The sequence below is a fragment of the Theropithecus gelada genome, chromosome 8 (genome assembly GCF_003255815.1).
Source record: "Theropithecus gelada isolate Dixy chromosome 8, Tgel_1.0, whole genome shotgun sequence".
NCBI classification, from domain to species: Eukaryota; Metazoa; Chordata; class Mammalia; order Primates; family Cercopithecidae; genus Theropithecus; species Theropithecus gelada.
Window position 1 is genome coordinate 61,179,145 of NC_037676.1, and position 21,542 is coordinate 61,200,686.

At 37.1% G+C, this 21,542-nt stretch overlaps 1 protein-coding gene across 1 annotated transcript in view; it reads right to left on the minus strand.

Moving 5' to 3' along the window:
* Nucleotides 1–21,542, minus strand: part of TOX (thymocyte selection associated high mobility group box) — a 310,020-nt gene that overhangs the window by 116,649 nt on the left and 171,829 nt on the right. The window contains exon 3 of the mRNA XM_025395197.1: nucleotides 11,993–12,235. Within this exon, the coding sequence (XP_025250982.1) occupies nucleotides 11,993–12,235 (243 nt within the window). The remainder of the gene's footprint in view (nucleotides 1–11,992; nucleotides 12,236–21,542) is intronic.

Consider the following 21,542-nt stretch of genomic DNA (forward strand, 5'->3'; position numbering starts at 1 on the left):
CACCAGCAGGAAAACTGAGAGGCAGACAGGTGGAATCACTTCCCCATGGTCACAAGTGGATAGTGAGGGGCCTGCCAGGGTTCAAGTGCAGGCGGCCTCACCCAGACCCACAGGTGTACCCACCACTCATATGGCTTCTCAAGACCCCAATGCCATCAGTAGGTTTCTGTGGGTGACTACAGCACTCCCCGGACAAGTTAGGAAGTGTTCCATATTTGAGAATTTAATCTTTCACGGTCTCACACTTTTGCCAAGTTTCATATGTGTAACCCAAGTGAATGATCAGTTCCTGGGTTCTATCATTCACTATACATACCACCTGCAGATCTGAAGGCAGAGCATCTGCTATTAGCAGGGAAATACAGGCCACCCTTTTGTGCTATGGAAATCAGGAATGAGGCTGCTTTGGAGAAAGAGAAAACAACCACATGCAAGAAAAAATCCATGTGACAGTAGCTATTAACTAGAGGTCCCACTCTGCATCTGTCCAGTGGGAAAATGGCTGCTGATATTTTCAGCCATGGCTTCACCTTGGTGCAGCTACCTTTTAATACTAAAGACAATGGGATCAGAGTCCCAGACACCAAACCTAATCAACACATGAATGCGTAGAGAGACAGAAAGATACATACATACATACATACATACATACTTTTATTCTATGTAAATAATAGTTATGTGATCATAGCCTATTTTCCTTTTCCTATTAACTTTTCAAGCACTATATATACACACACACACATATATATACTATATACACATATATATACACATATACTATATACTATATATACGTGTATATAGTATATATGTATATAGTACATATACTGTACATATGTATATGTGTGTATACACAGTATATATACAATACATATATACTATATACACAGTATATATACAATACATATATACTATATACACAGTATATATACATATATAGTATATATATATATACTATATACACACACATATATGTGTGGGTATACATACACACACACACACACATCACAATAGAAAAAAATACTTCAAGATGCTAATAATTTTCTTTGTCTCTTGATAGCCTTAATAATAGTGTTTTCATCAATAAACTTTATGAATCCACTATCTTGAGAACTGCAGAGAGAGTTATCTTTCATCTCTAGCTTTCACAAGTTTCATATTGTATGAATTATGATCCTATCTCCATTTGGTAAACCATTAGTTACATCTACTGGTTAATACAGAATGTGATTACATATACAATAGATATAAAAATGTAAAGTATTTAATAGCGTCATATGTTTTCAGGGTTGGATCATATTTTTATTAAAGATGATCAAGATCATGATTAAAGAAAACAAAACTCCCTAAAGGTTGAAAAGTAACGCTTTTCAAATGTAACACATTTTGAGAGGGTTTCTTGCCTATCAAAAATAAAAATGTTACCCTGAATTACAAAAAGAAGTTTAATCCTCTCTCTGTCGAAGAGTACTTCTATTTCTCTGGGGACTCTGTACAGTCCATTAAATTCAGAGAATTTAACTATCAATTTTGTGATTATATATTTATCAAAATGTTAAATATATTTATTAGGTGTAAGAAAAAAAAAGACATGTTCTCTGGATGATTTTGGTATTTGTGATATTTTAAATTATTTAAAAAAGGAAAGTAAAATCTAGTATTTTAATGACTGTAAGAAATGGTCAAAAACCCTCCAAGACTTCATATCTTTTCTCCTATGCAGTGTGCATTGCTGCTGGTAGAAGGAAGTATATAAATGGCCAATATTAAAAGACAAATAATATTATGTTTCTGTAGGTAATGCTTGTCCACGTAAGAGATCTTGAAACTTTCAAACTAGAAAAAAACTAAAATGGAAAAAATATCTAAAACCAAAACCTGCTCTTAAAGCAATCCCATATGCTCTAGATAATAATAGTTAATGAATAATGAAGAAAGTGGTGTCTTGAAATGAGACTGGCTCATTGTTCTCCTGAAAAACATTTTAGATGCATTCTCCCATGATTTCATGACAAAATGAGTTTATAATGCAACATTTCAATGTCAATAATCTACTTACATAAAGCAAGCAAAAAGCAAATCAAAGATGTGGCAAGCTGAGATATAATCAGTAATTAAAAAAATAACATGAGTCATATGGGCAAATGTTTAATAGACATTAATTTTTCACACTACTACTACTTCTGCCCCAAGACTTTGGAAGAGTAGGGACAAATATATTCCTTTAGAAGTCTTGTAATTTTACTGATAGTTTTTCTCTATAAAAACAGCTATACTCAGAAAATAAATGGATTCATCTAAAAGGAGGATCAACTACACATTGTAATTAATTGTCAAATATATCAATTTAGTAGTGGAATAGGTTAGAAATGATCAGTGGTAAGTTGATTAAATATTAAGACTGTAAAGTTAAATCTATGTTTAGGGCTCAAATTCATTTAGGTATATTGAAAGCATTATAGCATTTTAGACCCCATGATAAATGACATTATACTATTCTATAAAACTGGAATACTTGTATCATTTTAGAAGACTAAACAACTGCTTAGAAGTGTCAGCCCAAAAAGCAATGATAATCTTGTACCTGTCAGGGGAAAATATTATGGCTGGAGATAACTTTAAGTGGGAACAAATAGATTCATTCAATCAGAAATAGTTATTGATCTCCTACTATGGATTGTACACTTATATAGAGCACTGTCATCCGTAATTTCTGCATGGAGGTCTAGGCAATGAAACCAAGTAAGCTCTCAGGGTTTCTAGGTCCTCTTTCCTGTAATGAGCTTATGAGGTAGAGAGAGAACCAGAAAAATGGTTTTCTCCGTGGGGAGTGGAGTTAATGCTGAGTGTTAATGCTAAACGGTGAAGGAAGGAAAGAGAAAGCAATCCTTGACACATGAAGCACCAGCATGATTATTCAAGGCAGGAGAGTGAGGACAGAAAACTTGCTGGACCTGAAATGAGGAGCATAGAGCTCAGTTCCAGAAGCACTGGAGGAAGGAAGAAGCCCCATCCACAACCCCACACATGCCTGGACAGATCCTCCAGGTATGTAACTGCTATCCAGAACAGGGCTATTTTCATTTATTGTTTATTCCTTCTTTCCAGTCCTATGTCTTCTTTATCCAGGTTCTGTGCTACTTTCCCCAAACTGCCCCCTCCACACGTTAGGAAACATTCTACTAACAATTTTGAAGTTATAACTAATGACTGAAAGCTCATGGCTAGGATCTGGAAATTCTTACTTATGGATGTACTTAGAACCCTTTTGTCCAAAGACAATTATTCACATATAAGCTACACTAAATTTTTTTATTCATCTGTTTGCTAAATAACAGATACCCAGGCAGAAAAAAAAAAAGACGCCTTGAAGAGCAGCACCACAATGGCCTTTTCAGATGTTTGCCTTTAGGACATGAAATGAGCTGCACAAATACAAGATGGGAAACTGCTGGCTAGAAACCAACACAGCAAGAGTCACACAGTGTAGGAGGGATCAAGGAATCAGCAATTAAACATATCAGCAATCAATGATGCTATTAAGGACCTTATCATAAAACATCCATGTAGAGGCAGAGAATAATTTGAAAAAATCAGTAATTAATCTGCAATCTCAGGTTCTAGAGCTCTGCCATCCATTGTGGTCAACATTCCTTAAGATTACAAACGTCAAGGCCGGGCGCGGTGGCTCAAGCCTGTAATCCCAGCACTTTGGGAGGCCGAGACAGGTGGATCACGAGGTCAGGAGATCGAGACCATCCTGGCTAACACGGTGAAACCCCGTCTCTACTAAAAAATACAAAACACTAGCGGGGCGAGGTTGCGGGCACCTGTAGTCCCAGCTACACGAGAGGCTGAGGCAGGAGAATGGCGTAAACCCGGGAGGCGGAACTTGCAATGAGCTGAGATCTGGCCACTGCACTCCAGCCCGGGCGATAGAGCAAGACTCCGTCTCAAAAAAAAAAAAAAAAAAAAAAAAAAAAATAAAAAAAAAAAAAAAAAAAAAAAAAAAAGAGCGAATTTGATTTAAAAATTGAAAAATAATGACCTTTGAGGAAAGGTTAGAGTTATTTGGGCCAGGTAAAACACAACTGCAGGAATGACTTAATAAATGTCAAATATTTGAAATCAAGTGTTCTCCAAGCATTCAGATGGCTGAGGCAGACAAAATAGCCTAAAATTGCCTATTTTGTAAGTAAGAGATTTTGGTTTAACTTTAATAAGGAAATTCCTGGAAGGAATCTAAATATCTTAATGCAATTTAACTTAATGTTACAAGGTTAATTAAACACAAACAGGCTACCAAGTAAAGTTATGGAATCTTGGCTCCTAGAAAACCACATATCTGAAATGGTTTAGGTGTACTCCTGCCTAGACTTAAGAGACTGGATTAAGTAGGTCCCAGAGTTTGCTTACAGCATATTATATAACTGATGTTATACCTTTTTTACTTCTTTCATGCATGGGTGAGGCACACCTTTGTATGAACTCTAGGGTTAAAGAAAAAGTACAAGAACTCCTATATACCAAGTGAATCTTGAGTCTGATTACTTGGCTTAGAAAAGAAAAAGTGTTATTTTTAAATTGGCTCCTTTCCTGAATACTATTAAGAAGAACTCTAGTTTGGAATAATATTTTATTATAGCAATAAAAGATAGCCCCAAATCATTAACATACTGAGTCCATTGAACTATATTAATACCACATTCAAAGTAGTCTGTTTTGCACAAACAAAGGTCTTAAGTAGATTTTAACAACTAACTACAAACAACACCTATTTTTGGCCTTATTAAGCATTTGTCCAAAAAGAAAAAACACAACCAACCCACATATTTACTGTATTTGGTCAAAACTAAGAACAAAAAAAACAGCCCATTTCTTCACAGTATTAAAGTGGTTTAATGCATTGTTCTTGTGTTCTGCGATATTCAAAAAAGGATAATTTGTGGAAAAAAAAAAAAAAAACCAGGTTATAACTGCTAAACACCTGATGAATTGTGGCATAATGCTAAATAATTGGTCTTCATCATTTTTCTTCTGTCAAAGTGGCAAAATTATTTTTTATGGCTTATTTTCCTTTCTGTTTAAAGAAAGGAACAAGTGGCTGTGACATCCATTCCATTTTAAACAAACACCTCTATTATTCCATCATTAAATGGGCTGACATCATAAGCTCCTCCGTGTTCTGAAAGATGCCTAGCTCTAGTCCATGGTTACATACTTTATGCATTACATGAAATAAAATACCTCAAGATTTAGAAAATATTTATTTTAAAAACAGCAATCAAATTGTCTGTAATCACATTTTCTGCTTGGCTTTGAAAGCTGCATTATTCAATATGCCAGTGGTCTTTTCCATAATGGCAACATATTGGAAATTCATGCTGCTCTAATACATCTGACTTCCTTGATGTGCGGCACTCCCCATAGGCCTGAAGGAACACTTCTGCTTCAGTTTCATGAGTCTTACATAGCACCTATGAAAGTGATGGTTGTCAAAACAGTTGTACAGTGGCCTTTGAATGCAAAGTGTACCATGACTGAATGCTAAAAATGACAATAAATCTGAGTATATACATTATGCTTGCTTTTGTTCGCTGGAAAAAGAAGGCATTTGGGAAATAAACCCCCGAGTTTTATTGCCTTTTAACATCTTTTTTCCATTTCAAACTCCAGAACTGGAAATTTGACACATTCAAAGAAATTGAAATCGCCTTTGTTGCTTTCCTCATTGTAAATTTTCTATAATGTGTCATTAGGAAGCACACTCTACAAAAAGCCCAGGTTCTAAATGAATCCTTTCTTCGAGGCCATTCTAAAACTTTGCACGGTTTTTCTTTGTATGAAAGAGCTTCTGTTGACTGCACAAAGAACAAGCAATCACCACATATAGGCCAGGCTGAGAGTCTGGGATGACTTTATACAAGGTTGCATTTTCCCGTTCACCAATCCATGATTAAGCCCAGCGGTGAATGTACCAAAGTGGGGAGAAACAGAAGAGAGGCTCTTGATTTCAGTTTGGAGAAATCAAAGGATTTTTCTTCAGCCATGAATACTTAATATGGGCATTTTCTTATTTTACCTTTCTGCTAAAATAGTTCTGTAGTTTCCTTTGAACAACATGAAAACACTATCCATCCACAAAAAGCAACATCACTTTTTTTTTTTTTTTTTTTAATGGCAGGATTACATTTTCCAGTCAAAAGAAATTATCTATCCAGTAGGTTCTTACAATTGATTAAACTTTGAAGGGGGGTGAGGGGGCGCAGTTAAAACACTGAGACAGCCAAAGCAATGGCAAGAAAAATTACTAAGTAACTAACATGGCAAACCCAGTGAGTCTCAAAGTCTAGATCAAAGTTGTGTGGTTGACAGAGAACAAATTATAGGAAAATGCTAGTCCTGAAAAGGATCACAGAGATCAACTAGTCTTGGGCTTTCCATCTTCTTGGGGGCAGAACATTTGTTCAAGGGAACTTTTATAAGAAATGCAAATAAAAATAAAAGCAATACTGTTCCGGCTAACTCCTGTGCCCCACCCCTGACCCCACATCCCAACAAGCTCAGTGTGGACCCAGTCTTTCATAGATCTACTCTAATGCTGCTGGTAAGAGGGTTCAGTGACTTGCCCATGATTGACAAGCTTATCCATGGCTCTCATTTCAATGCTTTTCTAACCAGACTCCACTCTCTGAGAAGTGCACACAAATCAATTACTCACTATCAAAATAACTCAGAGGAATGTTGAGAAAAATGGAACTCTTACATATTGGGTCATGAATGACTATTTAACTTGGACCTAGAGAATCAGAACTAATTGGCACTTATTTGACAGTTATATACTTACAGAAATTCTACCCTGTTTTATAGCCTGTCTTAGAAAAGAGGGACTTTAGGAAAATGGAATCTTTTTCAAAGTGCCAGAAATTTAACTAGTTGCAGGAATCCCTACTAACAATAAAATGCACAGACAAGAAAATGCAAAAAAGTGGTGGGAAATTTGGGAAAAACTTTAACCCTATGTATGCTGTACCCCAATATGTCTACGATAAATTCCAGAAGGCAATACAGATATCTAGCTTGGATACCTTTTTATCAGAAAGAGGTTCCTACTGAATCTATCTAGCTAGACATTACAGATAATAGCTACTTTAATACTTACAACATGATGAGATTAAACAGGTGAAACCGAGGCACAAAAAGTTACTCACGGTCACACAGTTGGTACGCAGAAGCGTCAGGATTTGAATTGAGGCTCTCTGGCCCAAAGACATCAATTTGAATCACAATGATAAATAAAGACACCCAGTAAAAGGTAAATACTCCTTTGGTTAATAGTAGGCTTATTGCAGTCTTTTTTGACAGATGTGAAGATTCAGGGTGAAAGTATAAATAACTCTTTTGGAAAGTCTTCCTTCCTATGCATTTTAACTTCTCCAAAAGAGTTGTACAGACTTGCATTTCTAATTTTATTTAACCAGCACTTATATAATGCTTCCTATGTGCCAGCTAGTGGTCTGAGTAATCTTAAATATTTCCTGAACCCCGTGAGGTAAGGCCTAGTATTATCATCCCCACTTTCCTGATGATGAAGCTGGAGTATTTACTGGCTAAGCCATTAAGTCACTTAACCACTTTGAACTTTCATTTTTCATTTGTAAAATTGGGATACTAGACCCTCATTCAGATACTGATTTTTAATTATGGACTAAATTGTTGATGTCTACTATATTAGGCTTGTAGGAAATGCTTACAAATGGTGAAACTGTATCACTTGTGTTGCCAGTGGACATAAGAAACAGAGGCGGATACAAGAAAATATATCTAAAAACAAAATTTCAGCAAATGACATACATTATAATAATTGGTATATAAGTAATATCTCATAATATCTCATAACGCATATATAAAACATCACAATAACATCTAAAATCTATGCAATATCTAAATATATATAATAAATTATATACAAGAACTTAAGTGTTTTTCACTTCCTTGATCCATTTGAATAGTAAAATGTCACCATGTGAAAATACTAACACAAAGATACAATCACAATATTAACAGCAAAAGGTTCAGCTTTGATCACATTCAAGAGCTTTTAGAAAATATAATTAGAGAAAGTTGATCCTATACATACATTTTCCCAGGATGGCTTCTACTCATAGGAATTTTAAATTCACAGCAAAATCAATATTTAGAATCTGCAACTATTAGCTTTTATTAGTTGTTCTCATACTGACCTGGAAAGAAAATCTTGGAAGGGGCACTGTCATTTCTAGGTTGGCAACATTTACGCTCTCATATCTGTAGACACTATATTCCTGTCTAATGGGCACTGATGACATAAACTGTCCCTACACATAAACATATTTCAACAATTGGCAAACCCAGCCCATAGCTCGGTTGTTAAATTTTGTGATCATATTAGCCATGAGAAAACTTGCTAGCAAAGAGTTTTAGTACGTTTTTACAAGGAAGTGTGATGAGCAAATTTAATATTCGAAGTTTCTTTCAAAGAAAATAATCCCTTCATGCTTTTAAAATATAAAATGTGAAAAGACAAAATGTTGTTCATCTTTAGATCCATACATATTTGTGAATGCAAAAATGGCTTAATGGCACACCACACTGCTATAGTTCCTCGGCACCTCTTACCTACATCGGAATAACAGGCCCAAGGGGCTTTCCATAACCCCTGTCTCTTACCCCTGCTATCTACACAGGGTCCTATTGCCAGAAGGATTTTCCTACAACATTGCTTTCATAGTACTTTTGCCCTTGAGTAAAAACCACCGGCGATTGCTTATAATCTGTCCTAACATGGCCAAGTTCTTTACTTTTTGAAGGTTTTCGTCAAATCTCCCATTTCAAAATACCCAATCTGATTCTTGAACACTCTCCAACATGCCTTTTCTTTCCTCTTGGTTTATCCAAATCAAAGCCCACCTTCAAGCTGTGACTGTTGTCCTATCTTTTCTACTAAGTTTTATACCCAAACCAGAGTACAGTCATCTCTTTCGACTAAGAGTTCCTACTCAGTTCATGGCCAGTACATCTGAGTTGGGCACTTCTCTTAGTCTCTAATTGCCCCATGTTTCTAATTGTTTCATAACTATTTACGTTTTCACTGTCCAGAAGAACAGTAGCTAGGTCTTATCAATCATTTGAACCTTTTCAAACATTGAGACCATGGTAAGCCTTCAAAATATATACACTGAGGAATGGCATTCTAGTCACATGAGAGCTCAAAACAAGAACTGAAGAGGCTCTTTGTTTCTCATAGGAATTAATAGACAAAAGATAGCTCCTGATTCTTCCAACTTTATTAGATTTCTATCGCAACTTTATAGTGTGTCAGACTCTGGCTTCTGGAATCCAGCCAGAGATCCCCAAGCCTTGAGAAACAGAAACAATAAATGTAATCTCCAAATCATCTTTCTCTGAGACCATGCTGGCTTGGAAAAAATGGGCTTAATATAGACTTAATGCTAGAGTCAACATCATTAACTAGACTTATACTGTCTAACACAGTAGCTACTAGGTGAATGTGGCTACTTAAATGTAAAGTAATTAAAATAAAATAAAATGAAAAATTGGTCCCTCAGTCCTACCAGCTGCATTTAATAGCCAGTGACTACTGCTGTTGGACAGCACAGATCATAGAAGAACTCCATCATTACACCACATTCCACTGGGAAGTGCTGAACCTTACCCACAGTCTCACCAACACGGGTATTTGCTGGAGTCGCTTTTTGCTTGCAGCATTAAAGGCTAGGACCAGTGCTGTGAGGAGGCACAGTAGACGTGCAGCTCCAGAATGTAGCTTGAGGGGTATTGGAAAGACTTGCCACCCTATGAAAATCCTGAACAGGCTCACCTTCAAGAACTAGAATGGCAAATCAGAGCTTCATTCCTTTAGCTTAGGCCAAATAGGGGATTTGTTTCCCCTCTACCCTGCAAAATGTTGAAAGTTCTTAGGGAAACACCATGTTGAGGCAAAATTATCAAAGTCCAGTTTTTGACAGTGGGTTGGTGGGCAGACAGAATAAGGAAATTTTATGAACAGAAAGAAGCTCCCGATAGAGAAAGAGGAAAGGACAGTGGGAACAGAGCTGAAATGGCCTATCTTGTGGCTGTGTCTGAGCCCAGTCCCAAATGTGCCATTTGAGGATGGCATAACTGCCATGGGCAGCAAATCTGGAAAAAATCTCTGAGCCACAGTTACTGACACTGCATAAGCATTTCTTTAAGTGTGAGGTATCTTAAAGGTGTATTGAGATGGATGTAGAAATGCTAAGGAAGGTAAATTTGTTACTAGAAAGGAGGTAAATTTTATAAAGGAAAAAGGCTTGAACTATAAAACTGAATATCTCATTATCCTTCCTATGGCCCCAATCTCATTCCCACCATGGGGAACAAGCCTAGAGAACAAAACTGGCATTTTCCATGTATACTGACCGCCCCCTTCTTCTCCTTTCTAGGGAACAGGGGTCCCTACAGAGGCATGACCTGAATACCTTCTTTGGCTCATGAATCGGGTCTGAAGGTTTAGTCCCAAAGAGAAGCAGGCAGGTGATTTTTCAAGGTGACTACACTGAAATACATTTTTCAGCTTTACACATTTAGCATGTTAAAAAAATCCATTTTCTATTTATGGAGTCATACTTAATACTCATAAGCTAAATCTATACAAGTGGAATATAATCTAAAAACCTGAGTGACGGTGTTGCCAATGAGTTCTCCCCTCTTGGCCGCCCAGATGGCTGCCAGATTTTAGAAAAATTCTATACACCATTGTGTATGACGCAGTAGGCTCTGGGTTTCATTCGTTAAAGAAACTACTTTGGAGTTTCTTTTGACTCTACTTTTATTACACTCTTATGTTCATGATTAACAGAAAATTCCTCCTGTAAAATCACTCAAGTTAGAGATATATCCCCCAATGATTTAGAGAAGTGATAATATGAAATGTGTTTTTTAATCAGAAACAACATAATATTGGCAAGTTAATCAATTTATTCATTGTGAAAATGACAGTACTGTTCAGTGACTTATGAAAATGACAAGAGAGTTAGTTGAAATGTTAAGTGACTGAACAATGAAAACCAAAAAGTGCTAATTAAAAGTCACTGTTAACCTGGGAGGAGGGTTTTATGACATGGTCTAAAGCTCTCTCCTCGGCCATATACTACTGATTTTTTTTTTCCACTATTGGGGTATAGACAGAGAAATTATTAAGTTTCAAAAGACATAAAAATCAGAAGGAAAGATTTTGTAATAAACCAGTGTTTCTCAAGTGTGGGATGCTTGTAAAAAATGCAAACCCCTGGAGCCCCTGGGTAGACCCTGAGAATTTGACTTTTTGCTAGTTTGCTGGTTGATACACATTCCTATTAAATTTGAAAAATTAAGGGGAATTCATAGTGTTGTCATTATAAATTGTTAAACAACAGGTCCAGTAGACTGAAACACTTTAATGGAGATAGATTTTTTTCATCAGAATTATACCTCCAAAATAAAACTGAAAATTGTTTTCTTATTTTCCTATGGTATACATTTGTGGAACTTGAGAGCCGAAAATAGGAAGGAAAATCAAGGTTAACAGCAGCTCCAGTTGAGAAGATGTGGGGATCTCCCTTACGGGGAGGAATCCTCCACTGGATGAGAGGTGGCATCTTTCAAGGTGACTTTTTCTCTGAAAGCTGGTAAGCTGGTTTGACTCTATGACAACACATTCAGTGTCAAACAGTATTTAGTACTTTGGGTCATAAATATGAGTGACTGCACAAGTAATTAATTGATTTTGCCTTGACTTAAACATAAAACAGAACATTGCTTTAGAAATGTGTATGATTTCTAAAGAACTGTCTCCACAGCTAGAAACAGTTTCAGAATGCTATCATCACAACGCCAGGCCTTCGCATGAACTTGGTCCGTGTGCTTACGGTATCCCTCAGCCCCCACCACAAACAGGTAAGCAGATTCTTACCACGGAAATGGAGTTAGAAAGCAGTGTTCCATCCTGGCCCAGCATATTGGAGACAGTGATTTCAGGGAGGTCCATGTTTTGTGGATGAAATGGTAGCAGGCCATTATGGTTCATGGGGTGACACAGAGAATGGTAACCAGACTCAACTTCATTCAGGTGCACCAGCGAGTGGTCTGGGAGGGAAGGAGGAGTAATTGGTGGAATGTTGAAGTCTTCACTTTCCAGGCTTGGACCAGGGTAGGACTGTGAAAGACAAGAGTGACATTGTTGCAAATTATCATCTTCTTGCTCTTCATCATCATATCAAACACACTTGACCCTTTAGATATTATTACAAGCAGCGTATGGATTTGGCAAAGACGTTTCAAACTTTCAGATTATCCTGCTGCCATTTCATCATTATGCATGAAAGAAAATTGCCTCAAAGGCAGATCCACTTCTGGTATAAAGACTACTTCCATTAGGTGGTTTTATTTTTCCAAAAAGCTGAACTCAAACAGATTTCAAAGTTCCCATTAAAATTTTCCAGAGTTTTAATCTAGCTGAATACCTTTTTCATGGGAATTGTAGGGAAGGAAGGCAATTTATAAAATTAATGTTTGATCAAACATGTTTCACAGGGCTCCCTACTGCTCAGATCATGGGACGTAATAAAAATGAATTCCAGAAGTTCTGGGCAATTGCTTTTGGGTTTTGAAAGGCTACCTGCTCACAATTGACAAAAGAAAATGTCTTAGAAAAGAAGCGACTTAAGCATGCTGCATAAAAGTGTAGTTCCGCTGAAAGTTGGATATATGAAAAAAAGGCCATTAAGAGCTATTTTTATCATAAAGATTTTATCATCAAAATCAAAGTGAAGATTACTTTTATGATTTCCAATAAGATTTACTTGATTTCCCCCTAAGAGCTGACAAATAATATTGCAATTATTTAAATTCAGTTCTGTCCATTTTGAAAGGCAAAATAGTACTAATATTATTATAATACTAATCCTGGAATAAAAGTCAGTCAGTAAAATAAATAGCAGTTAACATATATGGGTTTTTTATTTTTCTTTTACAAACTAGCATTAAATAAAATAGAAAGGGAGGGAGAGGAGCAGGAAGGAAAGATTATATGAGGACACGCCTGTTTAAAATGGGATGTGGCAAATGTTGAAAACTATATGGAAGAAATAAAAAATAAAACATTGTTACCAATTAATATTAAATACACAGTGATATATAGCAGTCCTTCATAGAACAGGTGTCACAGTATGAAAGGAAACATTTCGGTCCAGATAATTCTTGCAAGCTTATCTTTCAAATTAAGAGCGAGCCTTCATAGTGTTTGGGTGTATGGGGAACAAGGATTCCCTTGTCTAACAGCCCAGCGCCTGCTCAAGTGTTCAAGATTTGAAATGAACAGGCAAGGGTGGGAGCCAAAGAAAGTAGTGTAAGGTATTCATTGGGTGTCCAGCCAACAAGCGTCATGCTCCTGTGTCCAAGTGCCTGGGGTTATTTTTTCCAGATGGCGTCTATTTGTCTAACAGAAAGAAAATCTTCAAGTTCCACTTTCTAAATGTTGTACAAGTTTTGATATATTTGTTTAGGTGCCATCAGAAGACAAGACTAAATGAAGAGCTACTTGGAACATCTGGAATTTAGACCTGGTCATAGGGCAGCACATGTAGGTTAGAAACAGGGGGTGTATGAAGGGAAAATTTGACTCTTATGCAGAAAATTTTTCTTAAATATCTAAAGTTCTGCTAGAAAAAACACCAGCTCTAAAAATTCAATCACGTATTATCAGATTCTCCTGTTAAAAATATGTATCTCACGTGAAAAATATGTATGTGCTGTGTCAAAATTACAAGTTTGATGAAATTCTCACTCATCTGATACGTTTTAGACTCTTAACAGATCTAAGCCATTGGTGCCTTGTACAAGTATGCATATAAGCATAAAAGACGCCTAATGGGGAGGTGGGAGAGATGACTATTTCATATTAAAGCACTGTTCCAAGGTCTTTGACTATGTTGCCTCCTTTTAATCATTACAGTAATCCATTGTGTAGCTATTATTACTCCCAGTTTCCTGAAGATAAAAATTGAGGCTCAGAAATGAAATAACTTGTCCAAGTTCACTCAGCTTGGAAAATATCAACTCAATACACATGAGGGATAAATATATCATAAAGGTGGCATTTGTATTGCTATGCTATTTATAAAGCAGTTTAATTGCTACTATCTTATTAGGTTGGATGGTACAAAATTGCCAACACCCAACTGTTTTTGATAAACAAAATTTCATAATTTAAGTAATAGTATTAGCATTAATATCAGGCCTTGCCTTTTTCAAATTCCACCCCGTTGCCCACCCACTGAAATTAAATATTTACTCTATATGAATACAGATTTCACAATTTGTCTCTTTGTCAACATGCAAATGCTGAATTGTTGATATCTTTTAAGATGTTAATTAGTGCCTGTTTGAAACTCTCCTGGCGGGGCGCAGTGGCTCATGTCTATTAATCCTAGCACTTTGGGAGACTGAGGTGGGCAGATCACTTGAGGTCAGGAGTTTGAGACCAGCCTGGTCAACATGGTGAAACCCCATCTCTATTAAAAATACAAAAATTAGACAGGTGTGGTGGTGCATGCCTGTAGTCCCAGATACTTGGGAAGCTGAGGCAGGAGAATTGCTTGAACCTAGGAGGTGGAGGTTGTGGTAAGCTGAGAGCATGCCACGGCACTCCAGCCTGGGGTGACAGAGCAAGACTCTCTCAAAAAAAAAAAAAAAAAAAAAAAGAGAGAAAGAAACTCTCCTGAATAAGGCACAACTAATGCCAGCAATAAAGGAAAAAGATGTTTTTAATTTTAGGAATGCCACTAAGTCTCCGAAAATACTAAGGGATATTCCACCTACAGTAGACCATCACTTTACATTCTAGAGTTTCTTCAGTAGTTAAATCTTAATTTGTGGTGTTTAAAAGAAGGTTTAATTGGTATCACTTTACATTCAGTGATAACAATTGTAATTGAATTGAGCTACATGGTTTCTTTTCATGTAATTACACATTAATGTATTTAATTCAGACAATTATATACCAAAACCACAGATTCCACAACTTAACTGGTAATAGGTAGTTATGTGGATCAAGAATTTTAACTACTAAGGTTACTTAGTAGTTTCTGTTCTTTATATTAGAAGTCATGATATACTTATTTGCCATGAGCCTATTACAGTGTAATTGATGCCATATAAAAGTATAGTGGTAATTGCACAAATGCCAAAATGTCCCAGAACGTACAACAAGTTCAATGCCAGGCTAATTACTTATTATTTTTTAATGTGGAAATGAATTTGCTAATTCTTCAACGTTGGTTTCTATGACATGAGAGCTTTATTTTGATTTTTAGAAACTTAATAAACATCCACTTAACTTAACAATAGTTTCGTAATTTAGACAATTTGCAGTTTTGGGGGACGTGATACAATAGAATATGATTCAATATTTTCCCTCTTCCCCATTAAGCTGCCTACCTGGAATTAGTGTTCAGTGTTTGTTGAATGAATAAATAAATGAATCACTAAGTGAATGCGTAGGTGCATGAATAAATGAATGCTAAAATGACTCTTTAAAGGCACAAAGTTTGTGAATATACACTGTTATTCCTGGGTTTGAGTAAATATCTTTTATTGTGAAGACGTTGCACAGGCCGGTTACCTACATGGTATGTAACAATCTCACAGAATATCCGGAGGCCAAAAATATCCTGTTAGGAGAGTAGAGGCTTGAGCAGCTTCAGGAAGGCTGGGCAGAGCAGTCTGTATCCCTCATATAGTTTGGATGCCTGTCCCCTCCAAATCTCATGTTGAAATTAATCCTCAGTGTTGGAGGTAGGGCCTGATGGCAGGTGTTTGGTCATGCCATTCATGAATGGCTTGGTGCCCTCCTCACCAACTAACGAGTGAGCTCTTGCTTGTTCACACAGATCCAATTGTTAAAAAGAGCCTGGTGCCTCCTCTCATCTCTCTTGCTCCTTCTCTCACCATGTGACACACCTGCTCCCCCTTCACCTTCCACCACCAGTAAAAGTTTCCTGAAGCCTCACCAGAAGCTGAGCAGATGCTGGTGCAATGCTTGTACAGCCTGCAGAACCGTGAGCCGCCTAAACATCTTTTTTTTGTAAATTACCCAGTCTCAGGTATTCCTTTATAACAATGCAAAACTGACCAGCATAATTCCTCTCTGACTGCTGCTTTGATCCCCTGAAGTGACTGGCACCTACTATCCTTTAGTGACACACAGATTTCAGAGGATTTGCAAAGGAGAGTTTGTGACCCCCTGGCTGTCAGAAGCTGTGGAGCCTAACCCCCATGGCAGGCAGGACATCAGGGCCCTTTGGGCGACTGCTGGGGCATGTGAAGGAAGTCACAGCAGCAGTTCTGATGCCCATGCCTGGCCAGCAGAGAAGGCCTGATTAGACCACAAGAAGGTATATGAGTGATGAGATCAGGGGCTGAATTGTCAGAGAAGGCTTATGTGAAGGCCATCCCTGGGTGATATAGGGGACCTGGTGCTCATGTCCACTTATTCCAGCAGGGTCCTTTTCTGACTTGGGCTCTATTTTTCTCCCTCAAGACACAGTGAGGCCTGGAATTTACAGATCATTCATTCTCCAACCCTCTTGGGAACAAAGATCACTTGGTCCTTTCCATGATGATCCCCAGATGCCCAGGAGACAACAGCACTACTTTAAAAAAAAAAAAAAAAAAATTAGAGGCTGCCAAGGAGTGAATCACATGTCCTTAGAAGTCCTACGAGGCTAGGTTCCAGTCTAGAATGCTGAGGGAGGCCAGGTATAGATTTTCAAAGGTGCTATCATCTTCTTCATCACATTTTATAGTGACATGTACCCATCCCAGTTCAGGGATTGGAACTTGAACAGCAGCATGACCATGCGAGCTCCCTCTTCCCCAGCCAATGCTGAAAGTCAGCAATGACCATCTTACACAAATGGAGAGAAAGTATTTAAGGACTGCAGGGTGAAAATCAGGCCAACACTTTTAATTTTATCTTGAATCTTCACCATACTAAGTCAAGGTAAATTGGAAACATATTAGCATAGAAAGTGTTTTGTTCTAAACCAGAGCCAGTCTAAATGATGCACATGATTCAAAGAACTCAAAATTATATTACTGTTAATTAACCAGATTCTCCCTGATCTTCAGTTACTCCCTGGTTCCAGACACAAGACAGTCACAGGGTGTTGCTGGTGCTGAGCTATGTAACAGGACTCCTGTGTTCCAGCGCAGGAGACACTGTGCATCACTGTGCGTACAGGAAGCAGGATCCCAGTGCCACTGAATGTGGGTTAGGGTGGAGTGAGCTACCATGAGGCATGGCTCATTCTGGAAAATAGATGAACTTTTCAAGCCCACAAGGGGACTGTTGGGAGCATTAAAGTAGTAATTTCAAAATATTATCAACCTCAAGAGTATTTCTATGGTTCTATAATAGAGAGTCAATGACTATTTCAAGTCATTTTCTTAAAACCTTAAAATTTGGTAATTGCACATTTAGCTTATAAAGTGCTACATCTTTCTCTGATGAGGAGACAGATGTTGGACTAGGTGAGAATACGCATGATTTCTTCAGTGACTGTTAAGATTGGCCACTGTGCATGTTGCCAAGAATTGAGGCTTTGAAGCCCAATAGACAAGGTCTGCTTCCAGGTCCTTTAAACCATGTATTAATTTGGGTTCTGCAGCAAGCTTTAAAACCATGGGGTTCTTATAAGTATTAAAAACAAAAACATACGTAAAAAGCCTAATAATATGTTTGCCAGATACACAGTTCTGGATAAACAACGGCTTTACATAGCTATGGTTACTGTTAAATGGATTTATACATCCCACGGGTTGGGTCATGTCCAAGAAAACAAACAACCAAAGACAGTACAGAAGATTTAGATCCATTCTCCACAATGTCATTATAAAGGAATTTCAGTATATTTGCCATTGATTAGGCCTCAGCCTCACAGTGGAGAAAAGTGTAACCCCATTCATACCTGATGTATTTATTTAATTGCTCCCCATAAATAACTAGGTTAAGGCTTCACCTTTATTCTAATGGAATTAAATTGCACTTTTTAGGTTAAGCAATAAAAAGATGGTGGGGAACAGCGTAGCAAAGGAAGTGGAAGGCCGAGAATTACTGCACGTGCAGAGGCCCAACAACTTTGCTCCTTCAGGGAGCTCTGCTGGCAGGCCTGCAGCCCTGGCTGATCGGGTTCTCACAGTTTGACTCCTACCAACCCAAGTAAAAGGCAAATGAATTTCTGAACCAGAATGTCACTGTCTAAATTTGTACAAAAGCTATGATTTCAAACATACTGGCTGTGTCCTTAGAAAAGCGATCTTCCCTGGGCAATTCTTGGCAAGGAGGTCAAATTGCTAATTAGAGGCTCACTTTTGAGACTATTAACGGAATCAAGAGACTGAGGTTGGGAAATTAATAGGGAATCCTTCTGATTTGCTTCGGTTTGATCTGCTTGGATGCCTTTTCAGCCATTTGACTAACGCCAAAGTCCTTCCCTGAAGTCCAACCTTCCCAGCCTCCCATTTCAGTAGAAAAGGAAACTTCTCACCTGATTCTGACATACTCACATTCCTTTTTAATCATACTGCTTTACATGTTCCATGATCTGAGTATCCTGTTTACATTATTTTCTCCTTCTGCAATCCACATTTTCCTTTTGCTACAGCCTGTTCCTATATTCTTATTCTATATGATTACATCTGGAAATGGAATGTTAATTATGCTGATTTTTCTTTTGGCTACAGAGAATTCATGTTTTCGTATGGCCCAGGCAGTGTTAATATATGCTAACCAGGAATAAATAATGGGAAATCTCTTTTAAACATTGCCTTTTCTTCTCTTTTCAAAATCTAGTTACTCTACCAGAGAGGCATTGTATTTGTGGGTCTCTGTCCACATATTGCAATCATTATACGGAACACTTTATCTTTGGTGACAAGAAGTCCCATAACTCAGAAGAATTCAAAAGATACCATCTCGTATGTATCTTTAAATTATGTGATGGATTCATGCAATCATGCATACACTAAAAATATGGCTATGGTTATAACTTTGTAAAATATGTTTCTCATATGGAACTTTATCTGAAAGATAAATAAATAGTACTGCCATCAAACATATACATAATGCACTAATTTTTAATCTGTAACATAATTCCTGAAACTTAAGGATAGAAGAATGCCAATGTTTAAACATGTTTCATCTTCTATTATTAAACATTCTTGTTGCATGATTCAGAGAACTGAAGGGAAAGCAAATTAAACTGAAAAGTTTATTAGAAAAATAATAAGCTTCCTCTGCACATTTTTAGAAGTAAAGATACTACATGTAATGGTGATTTTTCCTGAAAGAGTTTAAACAGCGTCAACGTAATCTCTGATTTCTTTTGAGAAGACCTTCAGGAGTAGGTATTTTTCAGATTCTTTTGTCTCTGCATGAACAAGGGTTGCTGGCTTGAGACTATAATGTATTACTGTGGAAAGCTTCGGTCTGTTACATAAATCATCTTAACGCTCAGCAAGAATTGTCCAACAGTGCCATTGATGTGCTCAAGCCAATGATCCTGCAAACAATTTTTTTGTCTTTCTTCACGCGTTAGACAATGGCAATAAATCATCTTCATTTAAAAACACACAATGTACTAATTTTTCAAGCAACAGTTATCAAAATGAAATTTTTGGTAGAAAGTATGACATTTATTTGTGCTCATTAATTTTTTTTACTGGTGTTAAATAAAAAGCAACGAGTGCCTCATTTGTTACAGAAGCATTGTCATACACCTACTATGTGTAAGCATCCTGCAAAGAGTGATCTGAGATACAAAGAACTGAAAGACACAGTTTGTGAAAAACATCAAAAGATATCTCTCATTTTGTAAAGATTTAAAGAATCAGACTTATTTGTTAAATTGTGTAAGAAACACTGTCAAATTATAGGTGATACTAGATCTTCTTTTAGTTGCATTTATGGGTATTTGTTGGTGTACATGTTTCAAAAATCATATAAATTTATAGAAATTCAGTGTGTTGTCAGTCATAAACCTGGTTATCTTAAAATGTTATATAAAATAAAAATAATTGAATATCTGTCAATTGTAAGCTTTCATCAGCTTTTTAACCATGCTATTCTAAGTTTTAGTTGTGTAGCATTATTGTTTTTTATTCTTCTCTAAAAACATTTACAATCAGATTCATGAGAAAGACTCCAAGTTCTCTTAAATACAAATTTCAGATAATTTTAAGATCCATAGGCTACATAAAATTTCTAGAACTCTAATAAAGAATTTGAAGGAGTCATGAAATGACTCAGAGATCTAGCAGAACAAAAGTTGATTATATGAGATTGAATAAATGATCAAGATCAGGTTTTTATACTTTTATTTAAAATATTATTGATCCTTTACTCAAATGTTTTGTCTTCTAGAGTTAAGAAAATTTTCTCTCTTAAGCTATACGTAATTTACAGCAATTTGGTATAGTATAATTTTATAAACAAAGATAAAAGTGTTTTATTACATTACTTGATTCCTCCAGAATTCAAAAACTGTGAGTGTTCTTATGGTGATATGGTTATTTGCATAAGTCCAATAAAAATCTCTCTATACTAGGAAAAAAAAGAGACACAGTTTGTTATAAAGATAGTGAATTAGTAGAGAGAAACGGGAACTTAGGCTCTTAATAAAGAGCAGTATATTTGAAGTGTCAAACTAAGTGATATCAGAGTGTAAACAAAAAGAATTACTTGAACCTGGGATGATCAAGGGATTGCTATAAGCAGATTTACACTGATATCAGGGCCTAAAGATCAGACACTTCTGCCAAGATGCGATAAGTGATCAGGGGAGGACCACAAAAACTGACAAATGAGCAAGCCCAGGCTAATGTCCAGGTAACAGCAGGCAGGTTCAACAGCAAGGTCAGGCCTTCAACCTCTAAGATAATGTCAAGGGCAAGATTGGTCCCACCAATCAAAGCAAACTTCAGTCTACTGGGCTTAATGCAGGCCTCTTCTGGAACTGGGGAGTAAGGTAAAATTTCACTTATGAAAAACCAGTGTGCAAAGCCTGAATGACACCAGAAAACAAGGTCAACTTGAACCTGCCCCTGAGAATGTCTGACACTGGCTCTTCCTGGGGCCTGGGCTGGGGGACCCTGAGGTCAGGGTTTGCCAGCTGAGGCTTTGAGGATTCAGGGGGTACTGGGATCCTGGACTAAGCACCTGAAGCAGATCAGGTGAGGGTGGGGCAGGTAGCCTAATATTCTCTGTCTCTCTCTCCACATACCTCCAGGAAAGTCCTTAGTGTTTACCTGTAGGGCTTTCTGCTGCCGTAATTCATTAATGATACCAGAATGGGGAAGGGATTTGTCTTCTCTCATTATTGCTTGGGGGTCTACATAAGTCTCCAAGCAGTATTTTTAGGGGATATTTTCATACCAGGCATCGTGCGTAGTTGTCATAAATGAGG